This window comes from Oryzias melastigma, linkage group LG6 (assembly GCF_002922805.2).
Source record: "Oryzias melastigma strain HK-1 linkage group LG6, ASM292280v2, whole genome shotgun sequence".
NCBI lineage: Eukaryota > Metazoa > Chordata > Actinopteri > Beloniformes > Adrianichthyidae > Oryzias > Oryzias melastigma.
Window position 1 is genome coordinate 21766746 of NC_050517.1, and position 21302 is coordinate 21788047.

The 21302-nt window shown below is 36.3% G+C and overlaps 3 protein-coding genes across 5 annotated transcripts; 1 reads left to right on the forward strand and 2 right to left on the reverse strand.

Moving 5' to 3' along the window:
• Nucleotides 1-6: 6 nt before the first annotated feature.
• LOC112151835 (receptor-interacting serine/threonine-protein kinase 3) lies at nucleotides 7-3132 on the reverse strand. Of its 3 annotated transcripts, XM_024280920.2 has the most exons (11): nucleotides 2781-3132; nucleotides 2484-2643; nucleotides 2059-2374; nucleotides 1833-1981; nucleotides 1659-1708; nucleotides 1384-1539; nucleotides 1125-1216; nucleotides 948-1016; nucleotides 832-856; nucleotides 466-708; nucleotides 7-392 (listed from the first exon to the last, which is right to left on the reverse strand). In XM_024280920.2, exons 2-11 carry the CDS (start codon nucleotides 2618-2620, stop codon nucleotides 385-387), a joined length of 1245 nt encoding a protein of 414 aa, XP_024136688.1. In that variant the 5' UTR covers nucleotides 2621-2643; nucleotides 2781-3132; the 3' UTR covers nucleotides 7-384. The 3 variants fall into 3 exon arrangements, with proteins under 3 accessions (XP_024136688.1, XP_036068336.1, XP_036068335.1); XM_036212443.1 differs by having other exon boundaries at nucleotides 7-708; nucleotides 1125-1207; XM_036212442.1 differs by having other exon boundaries at nucleotides 7-708.
• Nucleotides 3133-5327: 2195 nt separating this feature from the next.
• On the reverse strand, nucleotides 5328-7689 carry LOC112151834 (receptor-interacting serine/threonine-protein kinase 3). Its single transcript, XM_024280919.2, has 8 exons — nucleotides 7494-7689; nucleotides 7220-7369; nucleotides 6667-6988; nucleotides 6433-6578; nucleotides 6279-6328; nucleotides 5943-6098; nucleotides 5678-5760; nucleotides 5328-5594 (listed from the first exon to the last, which is right to left on the reverse strand). Exons 2-8 carry the CDS (start codon nucleotides 7348-7350, stop codon nucleotides 5571-5573), a joined length of 912 nt encoding a protein of 303 aa, XP_024136687.1. The 5' UTR covers nucleotides 7351-7369; nucleotides 7494-7689; the 3' UTR covers nucleotides 5328-5570.
• A 5261-nt stretch (nucleotides 7690-12950) lies between these two features.
• LOC112151833 (kelch-like protein 10) lies at nucleotides 12951-19358 on the forward strand. Its single transcript, XM_024280917.2, has 6 exons — nucleotides 12951-13110; nucleotides 14304-14464; nucleotides 15003-15489; nucleotides 16995-17612; nucleotides 18099-18248; nucleotides 18956-19358. The coding sequence occupies exons 2-6, from the start codon at nucleotides 14337-14339 to the stop codon at nucleotides 19292-19294; spliced, it is 1722 nt and encodes a 573-aa protein (XP_024136685.1). The 5' UTR covers nucleotides 12951-13110; nucleotides 14304-14336; the 3' UTR covers nucleotides 19295-19358.
• Nucleotides 19359-21302: the final 1944 nt, after the last annotated feature.

A 21302-nucleotide genomic window follows, 5' to 3' on the forward strand; every position in this document is an offset into this window, starting at 1 on the left:
CTAAAAGCAGACACACCCCATCCCCTACAATATAAAAACCTAGATCCTAATAATTCATGGAGAATAACTCAAATCAATTTTTCAGAAAAACTGGCTCCCATACAGTCTTAAAAAAAAGCTAAAAAAAAAAAGTCTAGTGGGTAGGAATTTATGGGACTTTGTAACAGAACAATTACAGTAAAATTGTAAAAAAAAAATGCATTTTTACATTTTAATCTGAGTAAACCCTATACTTTTCATATAAAATGATGGTTCAAATAAATAAACACCTGTTGACGTTTGAACATAAGTTATTAGGTAATTTTCGATTGTTTGTTTCTTTCATGTTTTACTGAAAGAATTCTGAAAAGAGAGTAATCTGGAACATCTTTGGCCTTCGTGGATTTAGCCACCTGAGGGGAAAAAATATTGTTAGACTTTTGATGACTTTTAAACAACAAATACACATGCTTGAGTAAATCATACCAAGGCTCTTCACCAGCTCTGGCTCATGCTTTTTAAGGGCGTCATAAAACGCTGCTTTGACTGGTGTTCCTCCTGAATGTAAAGGTCCGTCCCAGAGCTCAATCATCTTCTTGTAGCTTGTGCTTTGTTTTACAATCTCCGAGGAGGCTTCACTGTGGACCATGTCTCCAAGCTCCTCAACGATTGTCATTATCCTGGTGGTTTTTTGTAATAAATCTGTCATCTTGCTGTCAACAAAGTTGGCTTTTTGTACCAAAAAAAATAAAAGCATGTGAATAAGCAAGAAGAATGAGAACTAGTACTGCTATAACCTCAACAGATTTATTTTTAAATATGAAATAAAAACAATATTGTACATTTACTTACCTTTCTCCTCATCTGTCAGATTTGGCTGTGATATAAGAAAAACAAAAATCAATCAGTAAAATTAAACAAATTCACATAATTTATTATTAAAAGTGCTGAGATGTGCTTAAAAAAACCTGTGTTGGAGGTGCAGGGTGATCTACAATATCCTCAGGAATTTCCAGAGGGTCACTGGTGCCGGAGTCCTGAGAGACAGAACAAAGTGTGTGATAATAATGCTGAGACATGACCACCTTTTTTGCTTTAAAGTTAGTTATTTTCATTAAAAAAAAATTATATATTTTATTTCTTACCAGCTTTTTTAAAACCTTGTTGACCTCATCATATATTTTGTGTTCATGCTTTAAGAACACATTCTCAGTTAGGGAAACAATCTCTTGATGATCTTGATTATTGAAGGACACAGTGTGCAGAAAGAAAATATGATTTAAAAAAAAGACAAACAGATGTATGCACTATTGCTACAAGAAAATTTCAGCTATCCTGGGTAAAAAAAAATAAATTATATTAAGAACATACTAAGTATATTCATGTTTTTTTATGATCTCATACCTGCAAATGTTGGCCTCTTTGATGGATCACCTTCCCAGCACTTCTGCATCAGATCAAGCAGATCTTTCATTCCTGCTGTACTATTCTTTGATAGCTCATCAAGAGGGGGTCTTTGACCTTTTTTGACACATCTTTCCACTAGCGCTCTACCAGCACCTTAGTTTTGAAAACAAAAGCACAGAAGCGGAGGTGTAAATGTATTTAGTTGGAGACATTAAATCTTTCACTCCCTATACGTCATTTTGTAATACATGTGCTCTTGAAAGTGAATTTACTTGGATAAGGTTCTTCTCCAGAAAGGATGGCCCAGAGAAATATAGCAAAGCTGATGAACACAAAATATATATACTTATAGCAATAGTTTAAGTAATTTGTATTGTAAGTAATTTGTATTCAACATCTTCATTCAAAATGTTCTTGAAAAAAAATACATATTCAGCCATACATACCTATACACATCAAAAGAACGAGCAGGCTTGTAGTTTGGATTATCTAAAGCTTCAGGTGGCATGTACTTGACTGTGCCTGCATTCTGTGTTTCTTCTTGATTGCTAGCGCAATAAGTGACGGACACTGCGCACAGACCAAAATCTGCCAACTAAAGTAAGGCAACACAGAAAAACAGTATTACACACACACACACACACGCACATATATATCATTAATTCATTTTACCTGGGCATGAAGATCATCAGATAACATTACATTCTCTGGTTTTAGGTCACGGTGCAGGAAACCCTCTGAGTGAAGGAAACGCATTCCTAAAGCCACTTCATGGATCAAACAGCAGGCCAGTGCAAACGGTGGAGGACCACACAAGTTTTCGCAAAGAGTCTTAACAGATCCTCTTTTCATGAACTCCATGACCATTCCTTTTTGCTTGATTTTTTCATCAGGTGGAGTTCCCTCGTATATCCCATAAACCCTCAGGACAAATTTACAGGAGAACACTTTCTGAAATTTAGCCTCCTGGAACAGTGACTTCTCCACACTGCAAAAGGAAAGTGTGTTTCATTATTATGACTTAGTAGACCATGGGGTAAGTGAAGAAACTTACAATTAGTAAAGTTTAGAATACTTCAAAAAATATAAGAAATTACCCAACATCATTGAGCAGCTTAATAGCCACATAGTGTCCCATTTTCTCATGTTTAGCCTTGTACACATTCCCAAAACCTCCTTTACCGATTTGAGTCCAATCTGACAAGGAGTCATTACCAAACTTTCTATCCTCCATCTTTTTCTGATGAGTGATGAGAGCTTTAAAAGGGAAATTAAAATGAAAGGAGAAAGAAAATAAATTGCATAGCACATATTTTTCACAATTAAGTAAGAAACATCGTCAAAAAGTTCTGACATGTGTATATGCATTTTTTTTATTTCAGGTTTCTACTCACCAATTTACTCTCGGCGTGTATGGAACTTCAAGACACGGTTCAAGACTGAGCTTTAAATGGCGATACTGAAAGAAGCTTGCAAACTGCAGTTGAGGGGTGGAGTTTATGAGAAAATGTTGGATTGGGTAAAGCCCACATGAAAAGAACACAGAAGTTGTTTTTCAAGTTAAATGGCCTGAAGGCAATTTGTTCTCGTGTTGAAAAACTTACTAAAAAATGTCTGGGTGAATGTCTTATGTGTTCCTTGAGGTACGGTTTTGCTCAAAAAGAGAACCCCCCCCCCCCCCCTTTTTTTGGGGGGGGGGGTTTTGTCTTACATAAAGTTACCTTGTTTCTCTATGAAGATACTTTGGTTAAATTTAATGGTCATTAAAATTTTAAGTTTTGCATATTTGTATACATACTCTACTTTGCAAATGACAACATTTCAAAGTATGGATCTTTTTGGAAACTATTCCATAAGCCAAGTTTTACACGTTTTCTGTTTCCAGCATGTTAGTCTGGTTAAAGTCCACTTAATTTAAAAACAGTGTTGGGTCTCATCAACAACAATGATGAGACCCCCTACAGGAGTGAAGTATGCAGGCTGGCTACGTGGTGCAGGGAGAACAATCTCCACCTGAATGTGGAGAAGACAAAGGAGATGGTTGTGGACTTTAGGGGAGCTCACACCCACCACGCCCCACTGACCATCGATGGAGCTGCAGTGGAAAGGGTGAGCTACACCAAGTTCCTGGGGGTGCACATCTCCGAAGACCTGTCGTGGAAGCACAACACTGCAGCACTAGCCAAGAAAGCCCAGCAACGCCTGTACTTCCTCCGCAAACTGAAGAGGGCCAGAGCTCCCCCTCCCATCATGCACACCTTCTACAGTGGAACTATTGAGAGCATCCTGACCAGCTGTATCACTGTGTGGTACGGAGCCTGCACAACATCCTGCAAGAAGACTCTGCAGCGCAGATCATTGGTGTCCCTCTCACTGGATTATCAGACATCTATGACTCCCGCCTCACCCGCAAAGCCATCAGGATCGCGGGTAACCCATCCCACCCATCCCAGAGCCACTTCAGCCTGCTGCCATCAGGGAGGAGACTGCAAAGGGCCAGGACCAGCAGGCTCAGAGACAGTTTCCTCCACCAGGCCATCATGAAGCTCAACTCCCTCCCAGCCCTCCCCTCTCTGTCCCCACCCCTGCTGCTACAAGCTAAACACAAAAAGAGAACATTCATGCCTGCATCTGAAGAACACTGCTACTTTAAACATAATTTATCTACATAGCCTTTGCACTACTATACTGTAAATTTTGTACATTATACTTTTATGTTTACAGTCTTCCTTTTTATTCTTAATATTATTATTACTGTAATTAGTGTTGCTGTTTGCACAAAGGGAGGAGAGGAAGAAATTTCATCTGTGCTTTGTATGCCCTGTACTCAGCATATTTGACAAATAAAAGCCTACTTGACTTGAATTGAATTTCTTTTTTTAGTTACAATAATATCCCCCCAATTCTTTTTAATTGATTTTAGTTTTTAAAATTAAATTTAGTCACTGAATTATTATCATATAAAAGAAAGCTAATGCTGCGGGTTCCTTGTTGGTATATGATTTCAATGCTGAAGTGCAAAAGCATCTCCCCAATGACCCTCTTTTGTGATTGCATTCAGACTTGAGACTTGAACTGGACTTTTTTCTGCCTTTTTTTTAAACTAATAATCAGGTCACATTTTCTTCTGAAACCATAACTGGCTACAAAAGGAGGGAGCACCAGTGTTTTGGTGCTGGATATCCATTATTTATTAAGAATATTTTTGGTGTATTTTTATTTATAAATAAAGAAACAACAGATTTGTAAAAAAAAAACAGCTTTTAAATTTAATTCAGTAAGACCCCCCATAAAGTACAAAGTTTGATAGATAAAGTGTAATGTGCAAAACAAGTTTTCTTTTTAAACCTATTGTAAAAATGGCTCATGGAAGACAAAATGACAGGATCAATATTATAGACAATTATGACATGTGTAAACATTAGACCTATGCAAACAACGAAAAAGAAGAAACTGTATAAATAGAAAAGAAAGCTAGATTTGAAGCAAAAATAACTAATTGAATTCTGTACCACTCATTAATTACATTTTTTTCACTTACGTGCCTTTTATCTTAATATTACTAATGTTTTCTTTACATATACTTCTATTAACTGGTGTATATCATGAGCACAACACTGTAATCTTTTGGATTCCTGCTGGTCCACTGTTTGTTTTATATAGTCTAGACTTGAAAGAAACCACACATATTGCAATTTTTTTTGGAACATTCCTTGTCAGTATTCACAACCATAAAGGTGAAAAATGTCTGTTCATCCATCCATTTTGCGGTCCAGCCTATCCATGCCACTTTCGGTCAAAAGCGGGTGCACCCTGGACATGTCTCCAGTTCATCGCAGAGCAGAGAACAAATAAATGTTGGAAACTAGGATCAATTTAAAAAAAAACAATGGTTTTATGCAACAAAAAACTGTTATACATTCATAAGAAAGCTAACAAGATGAAGATAAAGATTTTATTTAGTTTGCTTAGCAGACAGTTTGGCAGAAATTATGGAAAACGAAACGATATTTCAGAGTGTAATGTTTAATATTTACTTTTTTTAGTCATTCTTATTTGTTTTAGACAAATTGAATTCTCACATTTGACCACATTGATACTTTTTGAATAACACACTGACATAATACATAAATAAGAGAAGAAAAAAAAAATCACTTAAGTGATTAAAACAATGATGGCTCAGATTAAGGCATAGTGGCGTTCCAGTCCTGAAAGAGAAAAATGTGATATGAGGAAGAAATAATGTCTGAGGTGGCTTATTTAAAAAGAATGAAAGAAAAAATCTACTCACCAGTTTCTCCAAAACTTGAAAGACCACTTTGTTCATTTCTCGCTCATGCTTTGACAACACCTTCTCAGTGCAGACAATAGACTCTAAACAAAATCATGTTTGATACCAAAGAACAAAATGTTTCAGAATTGTCTTCTTCAATTACAAGAAACATAAAAACAGAATTTGATCTTTAAGCAAATAATGCATATTTAATCTAAAACTTTCTACATCAATTCTTGTGTTCTTAGACTTGTTTTGATTATTTTTTAAATGTAACTAATACCATCAAATTTTGGCCTCTTGTCTGGATCACCTTCCCAGCACTTCTGCATGAGTTCCAGCAAATCTTTCATTCCCTCTGTATCTTTTTTTGATAGCTCATCAAGAGGAGGTCTTTGACCTAGAGGGACTTTTAGCTCCACTAAGTCTGCAGGAACACCTTTGTTGCCAAACAACAAAGACACAGAAACAGAGATTAAGACATAGATTTGTAAAAGGAAAAATCTTTATCAGTATGTGTGACAGTCAGCTTAGTTGTAAAATACAAAGATAAAGGAAGTTTTTGATATAATAAAGTACAATCTTGGAAAAACATAGTAAAAAGGAAATTGTAATTTACCTTCAAAAGGTTCTTTTCCAGAGAGGATAGACCAGACAAGAACAGCAAAGCTAATAAACAAAGAATAAATATATAATCGGTCCACTTTAACTGTGAATATACTATAAACCAAATGCTAAAAATAAAATAAATGAATTACATCTGCAATAATTACCTGTATCTGTCAAAAGAACGACTAGGTTTATAGTTAAGATCAAAAGCTTCAGGTGGCATGTACTTTACTGTGCCAGCAGTGTCTGTTGGTTCTTGAATGCTGGGATTGAAAGATATGGATTGTGTACACAGACCAAAGTCTGCCAGCTAGAAAGAGAATCAAATAATATTGTAAAGAATAGTTTCAAATCATATATGTTCATATAAAAGTCATTAATAATCTAAAGCCTTTTACCCTGACATGAAGTTCATCTGACAGCATCACATTCTGAGGTTTTAGGTCACGGTGCAGGATACCCAGAGAATGGAGGAAATTCATTCCTAAAGCCACTTCATGGATCAAACGGCAGGCCAGAGGAAATGGTGGAGGACCTGACAAGTTTTTGCAAAGAGTCTCAACAGATCCTCTCTTCATGAACTCCATCACCATTCCAATTTGTTTCTTTTGTTCAGTAGGTGGGGTTCCCTCATACATTCCGTAGATTGACAGGACAAAGTTGCAGGACAGTAGTTTGAGATAATTAGCCTCCTTCTTCACTTCCTCATCCAAGTCACCTCTGGAAAAAGACAGTAAACTCTTTAAAGCAGTGTAAAAAAAAAAAAAAAAAAAACAATAGATTAATAAATTAATAAACTGTTTTTGTGTTGAATTGCCCTTGTCATTGACTACTGACTGATCACTCCCGAAGAAGGGAAAAGAGAAAAAAATAATCTTCTTAACAATATTATAATTTGCTCTTTTTGGGAGCTTGAGCTATGAGAAGTTATTTGGAATTAGGTAAACTTACCCAGTGTGAATCAACTTGATGGCCACATCGTGTCCCATGTTCACAGCTTTGACTTTATAGACACTACCAAAACCTCCTTGGCCAATACAGTGCCATGTATCCAAGCCTTCATCATGAAATTTCTGACGCATTTTGAGAGATGACAGAAGCCTTACAAAAGGAAGAAGACAGAGTCAATTATATTTATTTATTTTTGTGAAAAGAAAAAAAAAAACTAAACCAGTGAAAACTTTTTCTTAGTTTTTAATAAAAATAAATAAATAAATCTACTTACCAAATGGGGTATTTAGTGTATCAAAAGTGCTGCCAGAGAACTGACTGGTGAACGCTTCAGTTTCCTTCTTTTAAATACTCCTTCAAGCTGCTGCTTTAGACTTGTTTGAACCGGATTTGTTATTGGAGTTGATGGGCTGGACTTCTGAGTAGAACAGAAGTCAAGCGAAAAAGCACCACTAAAGATGGAGACAGCGCCCCCTGTTTTATTTATAAGTAAAAACTTGCAAGAGAACTATTGCTGATCTTAAAAAAATGCACAGTGATTTTGTAAGTTATACAGTGTACATCAAAATGTGCTGTACACTTAACAAAGTATTATTAAAGTTACTTGTTAAGCTGCAGTCCAGGACAGAGGATGAAATAAATCACATGTTTAGTTAGTTTACAAAAAAAATTTAAAAATCCAAAATGTTACCAATATATTTTTTAGGTTTTATACATTGAAAGAGTTGTATGTAATAGCATTTGTGTGTAATAGCATTTGCTGAGCAACCAGATTACAGTTCCAGCTTTTGACCTGGGAATTCTCTTTAATTCACTAAAGCACTGACAATGATGTGATACATAGAAAACATAAACAGTTTAAGGCAATCCCTGATGATAAATTGATTGTATTACGAAACACAAGAAACACAGCTATACGGCCCATAGCCGTAACACTACTCAACATGCACGGGTAAGTAATTGTAAAGAATGTGAGATGAAAGTGTGTTGTATGAATGTACCTTATTCATCCCCTGAATGTGTAGGCACATGAAACTTACAATATTTTTAGAAATGCTTCACAACTTACCACATTTAGACAAGAGGTTTGTGCTGCAAGAGTCACCATCCAGGGCCGGCCCTGGGCAAAGGCAACTGCATAGGGCACCACCTGCTGGAGAGAGGGAGCCAAATCCTAAACATTATATTTCTGTTTTTTTTTTTTTTTTTAACAGTTTGAAACGCCACTTATTTCATGGTGTCGAGTCGACCACCGTTAGTGCTCTTTGTTTTGAAACTTTACAGATGAAAAAGCAGCCTCCATGTTCCTAAACATAGTTCCTCAACTATCCCTTCATTAAAGGAATAATTGAGGAACTGGTTTGATCCTTGAAGGGAGTTGATTATGTCTGTATGGTTGTATTTTTGTCTATTTTGGTTGTTTGTGGATGATGCTGTTGTTGTGTACATTTTCTGTGAAGTTTGGGTACCAGGTTAATTGTCTTTACTACTGAAAAACAAACTCCTGATTCTCAATTAATGCCATTATTACACAGGGTGGGTGTTGATGGGGCTGAAGGATTGTTGCTCGGAACTACAGCTTGAAGTGACCTCTCCTTATGAGAAATCAAGATGGGGAAAGTAGGGGTTTTATTTTATAAGAAACATTTCCTATAAGAAACCAGCGGCGTGGGCACAAATGCAGGCTTGGTGGCAAAGCCTAAACACTTTAATAACTTAAACATGACAATGTGATTAACTAAGGAAAAATAAATATGGTAGCAATACAAATACCCTGACAAGGAATATAGGTGAGAATCTAGATACCTAAATACACTGAGGGTAATTAAAATTAAACCAGGGGAGACTATTACAGGGGGGGAGCAAGAATTAAAACAGAATACATAAACAAGAGAATATAACTGACAAACCAAACAAAAAGACACAAAATCAACCAAAATCAACAGTAAATGTTGACTGTCAATGTGAAAGTGATGGAACTTTATTCAAAATAAGTGCTTAGACATAGTACATTGGTTTTACAATTTTCTTTTGTTAGAAATGGTTTAGGTGGGTTTGCTTTCAAAGGACCTATATCAGCAGTATTTTTGCTTCATTTACATATTTCTGAACATTACTCTTAAACCATGCTCTCTGAGCACAAGCCCCTTCTAATCTACACATACTCCAAAATTCATGTTAGAGAGTCTATGTAATTGCCTATTTTTGAGTCTTCTCTCAAAACCCACTTTTTAAAATTGGCTTTTAATATTCAGCATTTCCTTGTACACTTTTAGTTTAATTTTGTTTTATTCTTTATATGTTTTATCCTCTTTCATTGTACAGCATTTCAGGTTCATTTGGTCAAACTAAGTGCTTAATAAATAAAGTTTATTGTTATATTAATATTGTTGTTTTTATTCAAATCCATTCATTTTCTGAATTGCTCAATACCTCTTGAGGTTGTGGGTTTCTAGTACCCTTCTAGTACCTTTCTAGTACCCAGCTAATATTGGGCAGTCTGTTGCAGGACATATTTAAAATCCTTATTCTAATAATCCAATTTGTTTTCCCCACTAATGTGTATCAGATCATTAAAATCAGCATAAACACCTCACCTAGTTTGTAAATACATGGAAACAGAGTCAATGCAGGAATTGGAGACACCTGATGAATCACCTTAAAAGACGCAACCCAGCTCTGATTGAGTTTTTTCAAGAGTTTCCATAACATGATCACTTCTGCATGGAAAACTTACTCTATAACTTGTTTTACAGGTCAGTGTGTTCTCTCATATGGTGTGATAGAAACCTGTCTTAGAACTGAAAGAGATACCAGATTAATGCAGAAGTTTTGTTTTAACACACAGGGAAGGAAACCAAGTCTATAGTGTCTCGCTTACATTTTAAAAAAGTAAATATATTTTCAACTTAAAAAGACAAAAAAAAAAAAAAACTTTTAGACAGCAATTCCACAAAAATAATGTACCTCACTGTGAAATGAGGCTGAGTTGTATTTTCTGGAACATTTACTTGACAGCTGTCATTAAATGAATGCTGCAGGATGAAATATTTGCCATCAATCTGAAACTGAAATTTAAACTGTGTTTTTTTTTTTTCTTAACAGACAATTGCTTTAACGGATGAAACTTGAAGTGAATGCCAAAAGAGCTGCCAACTCTACAATGCCACTGATGACAGCAGTTATGTCAGTCATTTCAAAAGAGTTTGACAGCATCCCATTAATTTTGAAACAAGCAGTAGAATTCTGATAGAGGGTGTCTATATTTCTAACAAATGTATTACTAAAATAAACACTGACAACAGTCCTCATAGAAAGCCCCACTCCACTGAGTCAAAGACCTTCTGTGCATCCAATCCCAGTTTTACTGCTTTTTCATTTCGGTTACAAATGTGATGAATTATATGGAGAGTATACGTCTTAGATCGTCTCTTGTCTTTCTGTCTTTCATAAACCTGTTTGGGCTAAATTGACAATCTCTGGGAGAATTATTTCTAATCTTCTAGCCAACACCGATGTAAAAATTTTGTAATCTCGGTTCAATAAGCTAATTGGTCTAAAACTTGCACAATGTAATTTAATCTTCCCTTCTTTGGGGATTATGATTACAGTTTCACGCCAACAAGGTAGAGTTTTACCTTATTCTAAAACCCAATTAAAAGCACAGATTAGGATTGGTGGATTGGTGATAAAAGTCTTTGAGTCGAGGCAGTACAACTAACCGTCTGTGCCTGGAGATTTGTTTGTCTTAAGTGCTTATATTGCCCTTTTTAATTCATCTCTGGTTATATCTGCTAACATAATCTCATTTTGTGCTTCTGTTAATTTTGGCAAATGTAATGTTTTCAGGACAGTTTCGAAAAATCCACACATTTCCTGGATCTGAGAAGAGTAAAGATCTTGGTAAAATGTCTCAAAACAATGTTTTCTTTCTTGACACATACTTTACTTGCTTGGAGACCGGATCTCTTACAGGAGAAAATGGGCAGTCTACAGATAAAACATGGGCATCTATACGGGGTACACTGGTGGCCTACATGAGATATCAAAATCATGGATCGCTCCTTGAACCTGTAGCGTGAAAATGTTCATGCACATTTTTTTCTAGGGGCATGCTGCAGGCGTCAGGTTGTACTGAATACTTAAGTAATGCCTAATTCTCATAAAGGTGAAGAATGTGACATGCAGCTATGTTGTGCAGATTTTTCCACAAAATATTATTTTTAGGGAAAAACTTGTTTTAATAACATTTTCTGGGCTCTGCAGATTAGAATCAAACATGTAAGGAAGCCTGTAAGGATTGTTAACAGTTACACCATTTAGTATTAGGTTCCCTGTGTTCTTTACGTTCTAATCTGGATCTTATAGACAAGATATTACATCAAATTGAGCAATATTACACACATTCCGTAGTCAACACAAGTACCTTAAATTAAATCTCTCAACATTTTTCTATAAAGGAACACTACTTTAAGCTGCCCCTGTCAGAAAACATGCACAACTTATACCAGACTCTGTTTATTCATGGAGACAATTTACATTTAATTGCTTTTGATACAGTTGTTTTTTATTATTTGTTTAAACTTGTTAAAAATGATTTTTTTTTTCTACAGAACAGGATCTTTTGTGACTCTTATATGAAATTTATTTTACTCAGACAACTGTCAATTGTCACAAACAGTCATACAGCTGGTTCCACATGCAGCAAGTTTCTTAGTTCACAACTAAGCAGAACTACAAGTATACAAAACTAAATCGGGGTCAGACAGACAGAGGTCATACACAGGCATGGGATTATCCAAGAAGAGGGAGTAGAGTAGTCAGAGTGCAGACGAGGGTCAGGGCAGGCAATCGGAGATAACATCAGAGACAGAAGATACAGTCCAGGTAGAGACCCTCAGTAATGCAGACAGAGGGACACAAACAATACTTCACACTGAGTGCGGCTCTGTGTGCTGCTTAAGAAGCAGCTGGGTGATTGTCTGATTCGAGGCAGCTGAGCAGCATCCAGGAACTGTGGGTTGGGGCTGCTGGGAAATGAAGTGCAGTCAATACTTTGGAGACTGTTCCCGCTGTAGGCCAGAGGGGGAGACAGAGCGCTGACTCCTGACACAGATTCAGTTAAAATATTTAATTTGGTTTGTGAAGGTTGATTCAGATTGATGAACTATCAACAAAGGCACATATATCTTTTTTTAAGGACCTAAATGAGACAAGGATCATGTCTAATTTTAACAAAAGAGGAAAAAAACAATTAAGAAAGAAAGATTTGTTCCATTTCTAAATTTCCTTCTCATTATCTTTCGTCTCAGTACAGGTTCCATATGGGACCCTTCCAAATGAGATTACTGTGAAATCTAAATGTAAATTGTCTCTTTAACACACTCTCATACCAATCTTACTGATTCTTTGACACTACAGGATTAACAGAACTTCAGCTAAGTTATCATTTTAGACACTAAAAACTCCAAAGTTAAAAATAACTATAATTCTGGGTTATTTTTTGAAGGAAAAACTTGAATTGGGTTAAAATGAAACCACTAAAAATAGTACAGTTCCAAAGAGTAACCCAAAATATTTCCCAGCATCAATAACCCACATTTTAAGAGTGATTCTTTCAGAAGAATTCAAGTTGATCACTTTCTGTTTAGTTTTCTCACAAATTAGAACATTTTCATAAAACAGCAAAATGTTGTTTGTTGTTGTTTAAAGTGTTTTCCCCTAAACAGACAGACTCAACTGTCTTCTTTCTGTAGATGTTTGAATTGAACCCATCAGAATGAGATAGATTGCCCGGTAACCTTTTTTTATAAATCGGACGCCAACTTCCTCCTCGTGCACTGATGCTGGTTTTCTTTGTCGCACCACGTCCTCACTGACATCCACCACAGGTGGGGTAAGAAGCTCCTAGCTGGAGCTGCTCTGTGTTAAAGTTCAGATGTTCTGACAGAAATGTGAGAGATTATGAATGCACTGTTCCTGAGAACATCATACAGTAAGATTCATCTACCAATAATGCTGCTAAAGTGAAGGAATTGTAAATTTAACAAAGGAAAATGTCTCAATACATATTTCTGTTACTATTGCTCTCACATATTGTGTGCACTGTTTATACGTTCAATATTTCTTCATTTTATTGACTTTCTTTGCTGAATTAAATCATAAATAATTTTTAAGATTCCACCTTTTGAAAAAACCCACAGTACTCAAATTTGTGGCACGACTTATATTTTCTTATCTCTGCCTACTTAAAAAAAATGAATAAAAAAATAAAGTATGTGTGTTTTGCACAACACAAAAAAAAAAAAAAATATGTCCTGCAGTTTTACTCTTTGACCACAAGATGTCTCTGTAATCCTCTGTTTTAAAAGATTTATGTATATCTTTTTTATGAAAATATTGTAGTTGTGCACAAAGCTCAAAAGGATCAGTTTAAAAAAACACCAATATTTGGTCATAGAATAGAATACAAGATAGTTTATTAATCTCTCCAGAGAGAAACTCATTTTTTTGTGGATCATCTATGTTCTTATAAAGCTTTTAGTTAAATGTTTCTAATTATTTTTTGCAGAAGGAAAAAAAGTTTGTTTGAACATGAACAGGGAAAGTTTGTAGTTTAGCAAAAATGTAGAAATGAATTTCAGTTTTTGAATTTCAAACTGTGCTGTACAGCACCAACATAATCCCAAAATGTTTCAACATTTCCTTAGAAAAAACCCAAACTTGCATTACTTATACTAAATAGACTATATAAAAGGATCATATTTTTGAACCACCACTAATTCAACATAGTTATAGCAGAAATGTGTATAAAAGTTTTGAACAAGCCACAGATAACCCATAAAAGCTGAAAATTAGGACATTATTTTCAACATGAAATGCTGTAACACAATGTTTCAGTTCCTCCATTGTCAAGATTAAAAATAGATCCCTGGTAATATATTAAAAAAACATACAAAAATATCACTGAAAGCTTTTTAATGATAGAATCCCTCACTAGCTTGAAGGTTTCATGTGTTCCTGTATCTCTGCATGTGTAGAATTAATTGTGAATTCTGTCTTGTTTAAACTTTGTTGACTCCAGATCAGAGCCAGCAGGGCAGGAAGGGCAGCAGAGATGAATAAAGAAAACTCTTACTTCACCTTTTATCAACATCGGCATCTCTGCGATGCTGTACTAAAAGTGGGTGACGCTGAATTTCACGTACACAAGATCATTTTGTACGCTTGCAGCCCATACTTCAGGTGAGATTATTATGGGATTTCTGGGGAAAAGTTTGGTGTATTTTTACTTTAAAATGAACTTTTTTGGTAATTCTTGTAAGGAAAAATATAAATGTAATAGAAAAAAAGTTTTGAAAAAGTATGCTGCTTTTGTGAACATTGCTTGAATACATTTTTATCTGGGGTATTATTATTAAACTGATGTGATTTACATTTAATTTAAGTTTTAATTTTAAATAAATAAACTCCTAAAAAGAAGATTTTGTCATTTTAAGCTCCAATTTCTTAACTCTTCAGTCTTTAAAATGTTATAGACAACAACATGGAAGCAAATTTGTTGTAAATTTAGCACAAATATAAAAAGATGAACCATCCAGGGTGTACCCCAGCTGGCTGTGATAGGCTCCAGCATCTCTGTGACTCTGAAAGGGATTAAATGAGTTTAGAAAATGGATAGATGTAAAAAAGTATTCAGTAATGTTGACATATGGTCACTGGTACATCCTCTCCTCCATCTTTAAGTCCTGTTAACAGCTTGTTTTTTCATTTTACTTCACAGGAATCTTTTCACTCTCTGGTCAGATCCAGACTGTTGGATCTATGACATAACCGATGTGTCACCTGAAACAATGAGCCTCATCGTCAAGTTTTTTTACACTGGATTTGCTCCGGTCACAGAGGCCAACGCCAAAGAGCTGTTTATAACGGCGGATCGCTATGACATACCCGGCCTCATGCAAGTCTGCTCCAACTTTTTGGTGAAAGAACTGAAGATAGAGAACTGTATCAGCATCTGGTTGTTGGCAGACTCGTATTACTACCCTGAACTGAGACGAAAGGCTTTCTCCTACATCCTGACTCATTTTGAGATGGTAGCTGTGATCTCTAAACAGTTCCCTCTTCTCTCTGTTCAGCATCTCGTTCAAATCATTCAGTGCGATCAACTCCTCGTGAAGAGGGAAGAAACCGTGTACGAAGCCATCCTAAAATGGATCTCATATTCACTGGATGAACGAAAAGAATACATTTCTCTGCTCTTCCCACACGTAAGTAACTTAGCTTTGACACATGCGCTACTTTGGAAATGTAGTTTACAGAAAGTTGATTTTAATCCAGAAACAGTAAATGCCAGAGTTTAATGGGCAAAGGTTTTGTGAAAGGGTTTTGCTGCAGCAATCACTATCCTTTAACATGCAGAGAAAGTTCCCTCCATGTTTTCTGGACTGCTTCTTCCCTGCATTCCCAAATGTTCACTGATCTAAACTGGAGTTGTTGATTCATGTTCTGTCATTCACCGAAAATACATGGGAAAAAATTAAATTTTCTCTTGTTAAAAATACATCTTCACATGAACCTGCAAAGCCAGAGATCTGGGGATTTCTTTCTTTGAATGCTAAAAAGCATTGTGCTTTCAATATTATCTGCAGAGAAATGACCAAAGCCCTTAAAATCAATCAATCAATTAAAATGATGGATTGTAAATAGTACTTACATAACTCACATATTGTACTCCTGGAAGTGGGTTAATTGCACCATAAATACTAAGTTTTGAGTAAATTAGTAACAGTACTCTCAGCTATAATGGACTGTATTTGTTCAGTCAGTTCTCTGTTTGCAGCATTTATTCTAATCACATGTGATGATTTTGTAAAATTATTGCAATCTACATAAAATTGCAACAAATAAAAAAGGTTATTCTGGCCTGTATTGACATCTCTCCCAATAAATATCACTGATTATATTTCAGTTTTAGATAAAGAATCTCAGAAAAAGCATCAACGTGTCCTGCTCCTTATGTCAAACTTGCCATTTGAGCAGCAGTGATGCTTAAATGTCTATAAAAATTTCATATTTAACTATTTTGTGTGGGAAACATGGTGGCCCACCTTCTAAAAAGAAAACAAAAGTTTCAACATTCATATCAATATTGGCCAATATGTGATAAAATATATATTGGATGTCAGCTTCAGTCCAATATTGTGCATTGTTTATTCTGCATTGAAAACCTATTTGTATTTTTGTTGAACAAAAATACGTTCTTAATAATTAACTGAACTTTTTGAACTTGAATTTGCACAATAGTGTTCTATTTTCTTCATTTTTCAAATGTTTTGACAATAATTAAGACATTTACAAACTAATGATTGGGGACTTGAGAAGTTATTTTACTCAGATTGATGCATTGTGAGTGAAATTTATAGAAAAAATGGATATTAAATAATTAATATATTTCACAATAAAAGCCTTTTTGGCAGTTTGACTCTGCAAAAATGTTTCTGATTTTTGCTATTTCTGAATTTTCTTTGATTCCACATCAAGCTCACCTCAAACAAGCAGAGTGAGAGACTTCAATGTCCAGGGCAGAACTGTCCATTAGTTACATGATCAGATATTCATGATCACTCGCAAGATCAGAAACCTTTTTGACGACTTTTAAAGCCTTTAGAGTTTGTTCACTTTTGTGAGTTAGAATTATAAGCCAGTTAGGACATTTGTTGATATGTTGATGTTGCATTTTCAACTTAACTAATTTTATTTTGTCTCCATGTAGGTCAGACTTGCTTTAATGGATCCAATGTACATCTGCAAAAAAGTGGTGAGAACCCAAAGCGTGTGCTCAAGCGAAGAGTGTCAACTGATCATCCTCAAGACGCTGGACGCGCTCCTTCACAACGCCGCAAAAAAGTTCCTTAAAACCACTGCCTGGTACCCTCTGATTCCTCCCCGATACCCCCCCGCCTTGATATACGCTATAGGAGGTTGGAGTAACGGCAGCCCCATTAGCACCATCGAGGCGTACGACCCCCGCACCGACCACTGGGTAAATCTAAGCTTCACAGAGGACGTTCCCCGTGCTTACCACGGATCCGTTGCACTCAATGGGTATATTTACTGCATTGGTGGATATGACAGAGTGACACAGCTCAGCTCTGTGAGCAAGTTCAACCTGAAGACAAAAACCTGGCAGGAGGTGTCACCAATGCACATCAAACGCTGCTTCGTAAGCGTAACAGTGTTGGATGGAATCATCTACGCATTGGGAGGATACAACGGCCTCAGAAGAGTTGAAAGTGCTGAACGCTATGACCCCAGAAGAAACCAGTGGACATACATTTCATCAATGCACGAACAAAGAAGTGATGCCAGTTGTGTATCCTTCAATGGGAAGGTAGGGGCTAACAACTGATATTTTAACTAAGGAGGTACAAAAAGATTATCTAACTTGATATTTGTGTATAGGAAGAAGTTTTGATCAAATCTGATCAACTATTTGCTTTACGCCTTAGTCACAAAGGACCCTATGGATGGATATGGGCAAATCTGTTCAGGGTGCACTCAAAATTTTAAGATTGCAGACCATTCGTGGAACCTATAGACCAAAAATGTTCATGCACATTTTTCTTCGGCATGCTGCAGGCATCAGGTTTTAGTGAACACTGAACTTAAAAGCGCAAGTAAGGGTTGAGTAGGTGAGATGCAAGAACGTTGTACAGCTCTTCTTAAGATGCAACCCTTCCCCTCTACAACCCTCCTAAAAACAACCCAAAAACCTGTAGCACCCCCTATGGAGGTTGACCCATACGGGTGCAAGTCACTAAGGCATTAGCTTGCTAATTTAGTAAAAATATTACTTTTTCTCTAAATATTCTTCCAGGTGTACATCTGTGGAGGCTTCACAGGGATGCACTGTCTATCAACAGTTGAGTGTTACAACCCAAGAAATAACCAGTGGACAATGATGGCCTCCATGAGGAGCAGGCGCAGTGGCATTGGGGTTGCCGTCTACGCAAACCAAATATTTGCGGTAATTATTTCATATTCTTACCTTGCTTTGAAAAATAGAGTATTTACAGAAAACATTTCTAAATTAGAGATGCAAAGGTCATTGATATTCAGTCTAGAGAACAGTAGCTGTCACCTAATGAGGTAAACGTGTTATGATATGTTCACACCAGGCTCAGAAACACACGTTTGCAGGTTCATGTGTCACTATGCATGTTTTAATGTCTGTTTTGGGGTTTTAAGTACAAATTCCACAACAAGTGAATGTGCTGAAAGTTAAATCAGTTGAACTTTGACCTCTTCAGTTTGTATGGAAGGCGTCTTTTTCAAAACACAGAGGTGCCAACTGCTTGAAAATTCACCATAGAGGACAAATTAATTGTGCCAGGCAGGAATTACAGGTATATGACACCAAGTCTTTCATATATCGGAATGGGGCTGTGAAGGAAGATTTGCATTGTTTCCACAATTCGCACTCTTCCAATTGTGGGTACATGTGCTAGTATCAGGTAGCGACAGTCTAGTGTGAACACTGTATGCTAAAACTGCATTCAAGACCATGCGTTCTTGAACACGCCACATGAGCCTGACGTGTACAAAGCAATACACTCAGCAAGTTTTTGTCATAGTTAATCTAAAATTACAGTTTTCAATTAGCATTTAAACGTTCATCCAACTTGTGTTCAAAATATATCTCAATTTCCCAAATTTTCCTCTTTTCCCACACAGATTGGTGGCTTCAATGGAACGGATCGCTTGAGATCTGCCGAGGCTTACAATCCCGTCACCAATTCCTGGCACAAAGTGAGCCCCATGCTGAGTCCTCGCAGCAACTTTGGCATCACAGTGACCAACGACTGCCTCTTTGTTGTGGGAGGCTACAACGGCAACCGCACCACCCAGGAAGTGGAATTCTTCAACGCCGCAACTAAGCAGTGGGTTGATGCCCGTGACATGGTGGTTACCCGCAGCGCACTGAGCTGCTGCTTGGTGGAAGGACTTAACGACATCGTGGATTACATCACACCATTTGTCCCCGTTCCCGGACGATTTGATATAGTGTTCTAGATGGAGCGATGAAATGCCACGCATAGTAATGCGATGATAAATAAACCTTGGTGCTTCCATTTTTTTCAGTGCTATTGAAATTTTGTTGATGTTACAAAGTCTCTGAATGAAGGTTATTGCATTTTATAAACATATTCTTTGGGAACTTGTATGAGACCATCAGTTTATTGTATCCAGCAGTCTTTCCTTTTGCAGAAGGATACAAATCAAGCATAAAATTTCTCACAATTGACATTCTAGTGTTTATGAAGAAGCAAAATTGAGAGTACTGTCACTCTTGCCTGTTTGTTGAGCCCACCTACCTGCCAATCAAAAGGGTCTACTAATTTTATTGCGATAAACCAAAAATGAATTTGACTTCAGACTTGCAATACATTTATTTTATGTGTAAAAGTTGAACAATTTAACCTGAGAGTCAAATGGGATGTTGTTCCCTTTTTAGATAAGAGGATGGTAATCTTGAGTGTTTGTTACAGTCAGGTAAACAGGATGCAGAGATGTGATTGGAGCTCCAAATGTAAAATAGTTTAGACATCACCTGATGAATTCTGCAAGGCAGAAATGAAGCCTTGACTGGCTGTAATTTATTGGTTAATGAAAACAACATGTCTCAATACAAGATCAAATTAGAGCCCCAGTGAAATTAAAACTTCCAAATTAAAAACGCAGATTTTTTTTTCTCAAATCTAGCAAAAGAAGTGGACAATAATTATCTAAATGTGGATGAATTGTGCCCTTCCAGGTCTCCTTTATTCACTATCCTATTTGAAAGGAAACAAAACGCAACAAATTGTATCAGAAGATGGTCGGTTTGAGTATTTCCTTACAGAAAAAGAGGATTTCTTACAAATAAGTCTTTTTGGGTCACACCTAAGTCTGGAACACAGAATTGTTTTTTTTTTTTTTTTTTCACTTCTGCCTTAAATCCGACAATGCCACACAAATGCTGTGACTTCCCCCTCAGACGGGATTGCTTACAAAAGTCCACAATAAATTAAAGTAATAAAAATTAAAGTTAAAGACCCATTCGTTGTCACACACCTAGGCTGTTCTCAGTTTTTGACCTATCCAGGGGCGGAGCCAAAGGGTGGCAAGGGGGGGCAGGTGCCACCCCCCCCTTGCCACCCCAATTTTGAGTAAGTGATGACAAAAAACACTTGATGCTGACAGATGCATTCTCGCCCCAAACTGTTTTTTCTCAAAATGCACCAAAATACCATCTGTACTCCTCCACTCCTGATCATTAACTTTCAGTAGGAATATTAGGAATTATTTTCAAGCATTAGTTTCCTGTAGGACGGGAAAGAGGCGGAGCTCCATCCCGCCATCCATTTTTTACAAAGATCAAGTGAAGCGTCATTTTTGGCTGACAGTCTTGCAAAAAATGTTAAAATCTAAGATAAGTTCTACAAAAATAAAATATGTAAATACTTTATTGAATATTTGTCTCACTACCACAAAGCACTAGACCACTTATGATGAAAATTTTAAAGAAATTTGATGATTGTAGAGCAAAGAAAAGGGATCTCCTCTCTTCTATTTTCCATATTTTTGAAATATTTTCAGCAATTATTGAATGTCTCACTCATCCTCATTCCATTGCAGTTCCTCCAGTTTGCTCAAACTTTAGAAGCTATTACCATATTTGTAATTTAAACCAATAAGTTACATTAGCTGAGATTATAATATCGCTACACTACATAATTTTTGCACTTGCAATATTTAATTATTTCATTTTATTTCCCTGAGGTAACCCAATTATATGTTTACCTCTGCTCCTTTTTACCAATTTAACCGCATCCACAGAAATGTATTGATGTTTCCTGTCCATCTAATCCCACTCAAAAGTATCCTGTAAAATCAAACAAAAAACAGTAAATAACATGTAGACTGCACAGAGAAAATTAATATTACTTACTTGACAGTTCTATTCCACTTTCTTTAAAATCCAGGGGCCGGTGGTGTCAAGTCTGTACTGGAGACCACTTCAATGCAAACAGTGCATTCA